The 9,330-nt window shown below is 33.9% G+C and overlaps 1 protein-coding gene across 2 annotated transcripts; it reads left to right on the top strand.

Moving 5' to 3' along the window:
* The first annotated feature begins 3,711 nt into the window (after positions 1–3,711).
* LOC132610791 (protein TIFY 4B-like) lies at positions 3,712–8,902 on the top strand. 2 transcript variants are annotated; one of them, XM_060325189.1, is made up of 8 exons: positions 3,712–4,061; positions 4,256–4,398; positions 4,499–4,626; positions 6,018–6,108; positions 6,204–6,366; positions 6,667–6,732; positions 8,225–8,291; positions 8,400–8,902. In XM_060325189.1, the coding sequence occupies exons 1-8, from the start codon at positions 3,938–3,940 to the stop codon at positions 8,662–8,664; spliced, it is 1,047 nt and encodes a 348-aa protein (XP_060181172.1). In that variant the 5' UTR covers positions 3,712–3,937; the 3' UTR covers positions 8,665–8,902. The 2 variants fall into 2 exon arrangements, with proteins under 2 accessions (XP_060181172.1, XP_060181173.1); XM_060325190.1 differs by having other exon boundaries at positions 3,820–4,061; positions 8,394–8,535.
* Positions 8,903–9,330: the final 428 nt, after the last annotated feature.

Here is a 9,330-nt window from a genome sequence, read left to right as displayed (position 1 = left end):
ATCACTCCCTCCGTTACTTTTACTCGTTCATTATACTAAAAATAAATTTTCACTTTTATTTATCCACTTTAGCATATCAAGAGAAAAATAATTTTATTTTTCTTCTTTACCCTTAACATTAACTACTCATTTCTCGCGTCATTTTTCAAGTTCATTGAATCTATGCATCATTAGTATGAGTATTATGGTCAAATATGCACTTCATTTACCGTTTTTTAAGGGACATGCAAAGTTCATTGTGAATAAGTAAAAGTGAACGGAGAGAGTACTCATCTTCGGCTCTAATTTTCACATAGAATATTCTTCTTAAATAATAGAGTATCGGGAAGCTGATTTCCAGTTATGCATTTACCTTGATGTATATGATGTTTGTATTGATTTTATTTGTCTCGTATGTTTGAACAATGGGGAAAGGTACATAACAATATTAGTTCGTCCATTTTTCATTAGTCGATTGTGATTATTTAGTTCTTTGTACCATTTGTCCTAGGCACTGCAAATATAATATTTGTACTTTTAATCTATGTGTCTAATTGTTTTCTCAAAGATTTATCTTGATAGTATCACTATCATATTACAATATAATGTATTATCCGATCTGACATACACGCGCAACACACGTGCCGAGAAACTAGTTATTTTTAAATATATAAAGGTGACAATCTTTTTTGGACAGACTGAAATGAAAGTGTGCCACATGAATTGGGACAGCGGGTTATTGTCTATTCTCAGGGGTTGTCTGGTACACAGACTAAGTTATAGTCCTTGGATTATTATCCTTGAACTAATTTATTCTGTCTTGGAAGTGAGATTAAATAATACTTCCTCCGGATGAAAAGAATGTCCACTTAGACCCTTAAGAAAATACTAACTCCTATACAAAAATGAATAATTTGATTAAACTGCTCCTAATTAAGTAGGTATTGAGATTTCATCACATAGCATTTAATAGGGGCAAATCTGGAAAGATAAGGTTAATTCTTTCTCAATTTGATAAGTGAACATTCTTTTTGACTAAAAAAAAGACTAAGTGAACACTTTTTTTTAATCCAGAGAGAGTACTAAATTTGATGGGATCAGATAGAATGTCCTAGGATTAAATTTGAGATTAATTTTATACTATGTTTAATATAAAATAATTTTTTACCTTACACTAAATAAAATATAAAATTAATCTCAAACTTAATCCTGAAATACTCACCTTATCTCACGTACCAGACATCGTTAATTAATAATTTCGAAGACGAGCTACTTTATCTTTGAACCTATTCACCATAAATTTCTACTATATTAGAAGCACCGGTTGGTGCTTCTTTCGTCGTCCGTGTGTGGACCCCCCCCCCCCCCCCCCACAAACATAAAAAAAAAAAAAACTCTGGGCCCCATATTCAACAACATTCAGTATTAAAAAAAAAAAGTGGAACCCACCACATCCAAACTCACGGGAAAAAAAAAGTGGACCCCATATTAACAAAATCAAGCAATATTGAAAAAAAAGTGAATCTCATATTTAAAAAACAAACAATGTTAAAAAAAAATGTGGGCCCCATATTAAACACGATGTGTATTCATAGCAAACACTAATATAATAAAGTTTTAAATACGGAGCACAAACTACAATGTTATATTAATCATGTTTTGAACATAGTATCCCATATTGACAAAATCAAGCAATATATAAAAAAAATGAATCTCATATTAAAAAAATAAACAATGTCAAAAAAAAAAAAATGGAGACTTTGTATTCTTAGCAAACACTAGTATAATAAAGTTTTAGATACGGAGCACAAATTATAATGTTATATCAATCATGTTTTGAACATAGTATATATATAAAAAAAAAAAAAATGGGTCTCATATTAAACAGGCCCATAAAAAAAAATTGTGGGCCCCATATATATTGACCCCATACTAAACAACATCAAGCAATATATAAAAAAAAAATATGGAACCCACCATCTCCAAACTTACGGTAAAAAAAGTGAACCCCATATTAACAAAAAAAAAAAAAAATTGAACCCCATATTCAAAAAAAATAATGTAAAAAAAGACTTTGTATTCGTAGTAAACACTAATATAATAAAGTTTTAGATACGGAGTACAAACTACAATGTTAATCGTGTTTTGAACATAGTATATATATATATATATATATATATATATATATATATATATATATATATATATATATATATATATATATGCATAAAAATAATGCAAATTAATAATGTCAAAAAAAAAGTGCACCCCATATTAAAAAATTAAACAATATTCATGTAATTTTCAAAGTATCTCATTAAGTCAATAATGATGGATTCATTACCGCGTGCGTATCAATCCATTAGTGGGAGCAAATGAAATTATTGTACAGTAACATACTTAAAATTCTTATATATTAAAATAAGATAGAATTTAATTACTTTTTCATTTTTTTCTTACTCTAATAAATGTGAAAATAATTGTGCGCCCCATATTAAATACCATGCGTATTTGTAGCAAACGCTAATATAATAAAGTTTTAAATATGGAGCACAAACTACAATGTTATATTAATCGTGTTTTGAACATAGTATCTCATATTGACAAAATCAAGCAATATATATAAAAAAAAGAAAAAAAAGTGAATCCCATATTAAAAAAAATAAACAATGTCAAAAAAAAAAAGTGCAGACTTTGTATTCTTAGCAAATACTAATATAATAAAGTTTTAGATACGGAGCACAAATTACAATGTTATATCAATCGTGTTTTGAACATAGTATATATATATATATATATATATATATATATATATATATATATATATATATATATATATATATAATATACATAAAAATAATGCAAACTAATAATGTCCAAAAGAGTGGGCCCCATACTAAACGACACCAAGTAATATAAAAAATAAAAATAAAAAAAGAAGAAACTATATAAAGTATGGGTTTAGACCCATGCTTCATCGTCCGTTGTCCCTTTAAAAAAAAAGGAAGAAAAAAAAGTGGAACTGACCACATCCAAACTCACGGGAAAAAAAAAAGTGAACCCCATATTAACAGAATCAAGTAATATTAAAAAAAAATGTGAATCCCATATTAATAAAACAAAAAATGTTAAAAAACAAATGCTTAGAAAATCAAACAATTAAATCAATAATGATGGACTCTTTAGAATAAGGAAAAAATCAATTTCTACTTTGTTTTGTTTTAAACATGTAAAATTAATTTAATAATTTGAATTAGAATTATCTAAATCAAAATTTGATAAAAAATAATAAGTATTTTACACCGTTAAATTAATCGAATTAAAATTGAAAGTATCAACTGATGCTTAAAAATTTCTATTGTTTTATCTCAAAGAGAGGAAAATAGTTTCTTTTTAAACAAGTCTTCTCTTTTAAAAAGTATTTATAAATTTTCGTAGCAAACACGAATAAAATAAAGTTCTAGATACGGAGCACAAACTACAATGTTATATTAATCGTATTTTGAACATAGTATATATATTATCATTATCTAAACACAATTACATATACATAGATACACTATAATCTGAATTGTTGGACCCGTACGCAGCACGGGCATAGACCATCTAGTAAATTCAAATGAGTCATAGAGAGTAGGTTTTCGAAAACCGACTATGCGTGCGATGCAAATAAATATAGGCTGCGAAGTAGAGCGGGGGACCCTCAGCCTAAGGGTCTAAGGGCATCACGTATTCGTCGAAAGATGAGATGAGATGAGAGATGGGGGGGTCCCTCACATTTGCAATAATGACATCCTTGATTACGTGGCAACCTGGGGTTGCAGCCCTTGCCTCCCCAAAAATGAGTTACCCCCCCCCCCCCCCCCAAAAAAAAAAAAAAAGCAAACCACACTCACAGCGGCGACGCCGCGGTCATTAAAAGCTCCAATCTCCACCACTCAAGTGACACGTGGCAGCTATGCCGCCGGAAGAAAGTGTTTCGAAGTCGTCATCGCCACTAGACAAACCGCTCGACCAACTTACCGATGACGACATTGCTCAGCTCACTCGTGAAGATTGCCGCCGTTACCTTAAAGATAAAGGTCAATTTCTCTCTCTCTCTCTCTATATATATATATATGCTAGCACATTGAAAATCGAGAATCGAATAAAGAAATTTGAAGATTTTGCATAAATTAGTACACACGTGAGGATGATTACGCCTGTTTCCGTTCATTTCTCTCTGCTAGCACATCGAGAAATTTGAAGATTATGGTTGTTATATGTTTGCGTGCAGGAATGAGAAGGCCGTCATGGAATAAATCACAAGCGATTCAACAAGTGATTTCACTGAAGGCACTACTTGAAACGGCGCCGGATTACGATACCGGAAGGCAAAAAAAACTTCACATTCCTCGGCCTGACACTAATCTACATCGAGTGCGTTTCAATTCCTCTTTTTTTACTATCTTCATCGTTATTTGTTGTTTACTGCATGTTTAAGCGCTTTATTATTGAATAAATTATTAAACTAATGTAGGTACAGAAAGGAACAGATAACGATGCAGAATTCTCTGAAGAAACGGTACCGTATGGAAGAAAACATGTGGAAAAACCTGATCTTTCCGGTGATAAAGCTGCCGGTTCTGTTAACTTAGCTCTGTCTAGGTGAATCCTTGCTTCCTTGGCTAGTTTTTGTAATTAATTAAACCTTTTTATATCTTGATTGTATGGCTCTATACTTTTTGTTACAAATAAATATAAGATGCTTGTCTTTTGAGTCCTATTAGTTTGTAGTCTTCATCGGTATATATACTTAAAATACAAGTGTATAATTAGTATATAATCAATGGCATAATATGATTATACAGAGAATATACAGTGATTATACATTGGTTATACACTGAATACTTGCTAAAACTTAGCCTCACTTATCTCATCCTAAATGGACAAGACGCATAATCCCTTTTGTGCAATACTCTCATTAATTAAGGCCTTCATCAAATTTGAGACAACAATTTTTACAGCATGGCCTTCTTGTCTTTGAGACGCTTTGTTCCTATTGAATAATAGTTCGACTCTGCTACTGCTTGAATTAGCGGCTGGCTGTGTCCTACAAAATTACATAATCACAATATTAATTAAGTGGCTAATTTGGAGTTCTTCGCTTATTTGTCTGTCCTTGAATTGGTCTGTTAAAAGATGTGGAAGAATTGTGCTTGATGATTTGACTAGCAAGTAAATATTAGTGCTTGTTAAATTTAGTCTCATTTGAGAGCTTTGGTCTTTCGGGCTTTTGACTGCACTTTGCATGGCATTAAGAGTTTTTTACTTGCGAATGATGTGCATTTTATTTCGGCTACAACATTTCGTTTACAAAGTTGTTTTACATAGTTGGTTGTGTCCCAAATGCTACTACCACTTGCTAGTTACCAGAGTAGCACTGCATTGTTGCTCCTATTGAGATATATACTATGGAAAATGTTAAGAGCATGGACTTAGTACTACAAGGATTTAAGAAAGAAACGGTATATCTTCAGCAGTTATGCTTTGTCAACTGCCTTAGCCAAAGTCCTTAGGCTTCTCGAATTAACTTAAAATATGACTTTTAATGGTTTTACTAGCTATCACGTGAGAATTTAGAAGATTATCATGCAGCTCAGAATAGCATATTTCTCATCATGTGTACATTTATAATTTTCAATTTAGGTCTTCTAGTCATCTTGTAGTATATACTTTCATTTCCATAGCATATGTTTCTACATTTACAAATTAATTCTTTAGCGTATTTGAAAGATTCTTCCTCTGTTTCCTTCAATTAATAAAACTAGCTTTGATCACATTCATTTCTTATCCTTTGTTTTGCCGTATAACTTTTTCTTTGATGAAGTTATATTTGGTCTGCCTTTGTAATTTGTATTGTGCTAAAAACTATCTATTGAAGATGGCATCCTAAGACAAGTTGATTCTGCAAGTGCATGCGCCTATATAGACTGAAATTTCTAGAAATTCCATTATAGTTAGTTCAAGGTTACTAGTTTTTTTCTTGGTGACTTCAGAACCACAGATTCGGGAAATGCACCAGCAGGTCAATTGACAATCTTCTATTGTGGCAAGGTGAATGTGTACGATGATGTGCCTGCTGAGAAGGTACCTTAAGCTTGATCTACATCGGAACTACATCAATTTAATATTGACAATGCACTAATTTGGTCCCTCTTGTGGCCGCTGGCGTATTTTTTTAGGCGCAAGCAATCATGCATCTTGCTGCAAGCCCACTCTTTGTGCCTTCAGAAACTCCATTGGATGCTACCGGAGCAGCTCGACATTCCGAATGCCATTTGCAAGCTGCAAATGTTAAACTGGGTCCAGATTCTGCTATGGTGATCATGCCAACCATGCAAACAGGTTCTTTCTTTTTTCTTTGCTGGCTATCTGTGGAGATCGAAGAATGTGAATACATTATTCCATGTGTTTGGGGTTTAGATGACATGTGCATAAAGTTGAATTGAAAAACAGACCTAACCTGCAATGTTCTTGATCAAAATGCTGATAAATTTGACTACCCCCCCTCCTCCCCTCTTGCTAAATGCCATTTGTGAGTTTGATTCCATCTAGATTATGACTTTCTATGAAAAGTTACTCTCCACGAATCTCAAGGAGGTGTGTCCTTGTGTTACAGAACATACTAATTTGAATATTTTACAGGGAAAATGAGTGAAGTGACTCGCCTGCGTTTGGAGGAAAGCAACACCTTCCATGAAGACAACTCTGGCAAGTTCTTTGGTTTCCTTTTGTTCTATTCGAGTCTGTCCCCCACCCCTCCCCCCAAGAAACCCCAAAAAATGGGGAAAAGTTCTCATTGTACCTTTGCTGAAAATGGGGGAATATTAGGCTCCTCTGTTTAGTTTACTTGAGCTATGTAATGGGTGTTACTATTTACCCTGCCGTACTTTGTTGGATAATTTTGTTTCTCAAGTATCAACCTGAGGTCACTGCATGCGGATATCCACTTTCTCATGAAAGGATTTAATCCTGGACCCATGTTAATGTTCAAAGTCATAACCTTTGGCTTTCAGTATCTAACCACATCTAGTGTAGTTCCCCCCCTCCCTCCCCCTCCACGGTCCGATAAAAAAACACGGTGGTGTGAGGCCAAGACTTTCTTTCTCCATGTTAACTGGCCCGCTGTCCTTTAGCTGTCATTAAACATATCTATTACAGTATGGTACCTGAAAACCGGAGGAAAAGATAAGACAATTCTTGTCATTGTTTAGATAATTTACCACTCCTTAACTTATTAAAAGAATTACTACTCATTGTTATTAAAGACTTTCCATCCTGACCATATTACATTTATATGAACGAGATTTTGAAATTCCACAACCAACTCAACTATTGAAGTAATGGTGCCTGAAAACTAGGGGAGCACCCAATGGTGTGACTTAGCAGTCAATGAAGTGGATGAAAACTTTGAAAACCGGGGTTCAAATCCCAGCAGGGTAAAAAAAGGCTAGGTGATTTGTTTTCATCTACATAATCTTTGGTGGGAACCATTAGTTTATTCCTGTGTTGATGGAAGGTAGTAGGTACTCGATGGAACAGTCCAGGTGTTTACAAGCTGGTCCGAACACCATCATTATCAAAAATTAAAATAGAGGAAAAGATAATAAAATTAGCTGTTGCTTAGATATTATATACCACTAATGTGTTTAAGGTTCTACCATAAACCAGGTTTTGCATTTAAATTGAATGGAATTCCAGAGTGCAGACCAGAAGATTTAACAAAGTCCTTTCTCCCTATGTTGCTCGAACACTCCAAATATGTTGCCGCACTCGTGTCTAATTCTCCAACAATGCATTACTATTGGATGATGTTACACGCACCCGTCAACATTTTTGAAGAGTCCGAGCAACATAGCTTTTTCCTGCTAACCACCGTTTTTTATAAATAAAAAATTAGTTACAATTAAAACAATCATGGAGCCCATAACATAACCATATACGGCAACATTGTGGTAGTTTACATAAGGAAAGGATTTACCAAAGTTAGGAAGGTCGATCTGCTGCTCTTTAATTTCGTTGTCAGTGCATTATAATAGATCAGTGGCCTTTAATTAATGCAAGACTTGAAGTAGGTAATGCTTATATGATGATAACAGAACTTGTTGAAGTCAAAGCAATCAATACCATCTTATTCTACTTCTCCACAAATTTCTTTCTTATCTCTTTCTCCTCCCCCATCCCTCCAAAATCAATTATGCAGAAGCAGTGGAAGGCCACGCAAGCAGGAAAGCATCAGTACAAAGATACCTTGAGAAGCGGAAAGACAGGTACTGCAATAACTAAACTGCTCAATATCAAAATGGAAATAAGAAACAAGAACAGTTGTACTGCTTGTTGTTTCTTTTTTCAGTATCTCACGTCTCTGTTAGGTGAAGGTTCAAGAGCAAGAGAAAGATAGGAATGTCTTCACCTGCTAGCTTGGACATCTATTTGAACCATCGAACCGGAAATCACAACACCCCAAATGAGCTCTCAAGTAGAAGCAACACTTGTTCCCCGCCCACAATTAGATTGTCTGCTGCACCTGCTCCAAGTGGTTCAATGGATAACACTCTCCAACTGAATGCCAACACTTCTGCTTTTCTCAACGACAAAGGCGAGTTTTTGTTTTTCAGCACACCATATCTGATTGTTATTTAATTTCAACTTTCAAGGGACATTCTTGTTATTGCCTCCCTAATTAGTTCATTCGAGATTTTGCCTCTCTAATCAATTCATTCGAGTTTTAGGGATCTAACAAGACTGCAAACTTTCCAAGGTTGGGCAATAAGTTAATGTGTGTTCTAAACCCTGAAAGAATTGTTATTTTATTGTGTAATCTGGTTGATAACACAAACTCTGTGTCGCAACTTCTTAATCTGCTCTAAGTTTGTACGTCCATCTTGGCAATGTTAATCACAAAATTGGACGAGATTCCTTGATTGAAAAAATTAAAATTGCATGAGATTCCTCTGAACGAATGCGATGTTGAGCGAAAGCTATTGCTTTTGAGTGAACCAACCTCGCATGGAAGCTTTGGGGACCTTGCAAAATGCCAAGTGCTTGTAAAATTGGTGATTAGTTAAAAATAAAGATTCAGACCTATCACCCAAACAACGTACCTAAACAGATAGTTACAAAATGGTCCTCATGAGTATATTTTATCCTTGTTTGTGTAGGAACCGTCATTCTTGTCAATTAAACTTGTTCTTCGCCAGATGTCATGCATCACAAGTATTCGTTTTTTAATTGCTGTATTTTTAGTTTTTGCTTATTTTTGCCTTTTTATCTTGCACGTTCTGCTTGCTTGTAACTTTCTTATAGTTG

Source organism: Lycium barbarum, chromosome 9 (genome assembly GCF_019175385.1).
Source record: "Lycium barbarum isolate Lr01 chromosome 9, ASM1917538v2, whole genome shotgun sequence".
Taxonomy (NCBI): Eukaryota; Viridiplantae; Streptophyta; class Magnoliopsida; order Solanales; family Solanaceae; genus Lycium; species Lycium barbarum.
The sequence above is the reverse complement of the archived record's forward strand: the minus strand, read 5'-3'. Positions and strand labels throughout refer to the sequence as shown.

What these genes read in the sequence shown, in the direction of transcription:
- LOC132610791 (XM_060325189.1), top strand. Translation starts at nt 3,938, where the DNA reads ATGCCGCCGGAAGAAAGTGTTTCGAAGTCGTCATCGCCACTAGACAAA. An exon ending in CTGACACTAATCTACATCGA is followed by an intron (nt 4,399 to 4,498) that starts GTGCGTTTCAAT and finishes AAACTAATGTAG; the next exon opens with GTACAGAAAGGAACAGATAA. An exon ending in CATGCCAACCATGCAAACAG is followed by an intron (nt 6,367 to 6,666) that starts GTTCTTTCTTTT and finishes AATATTTTACAG; the next exon opens with GGAAAATGAGTGAAGTGACT.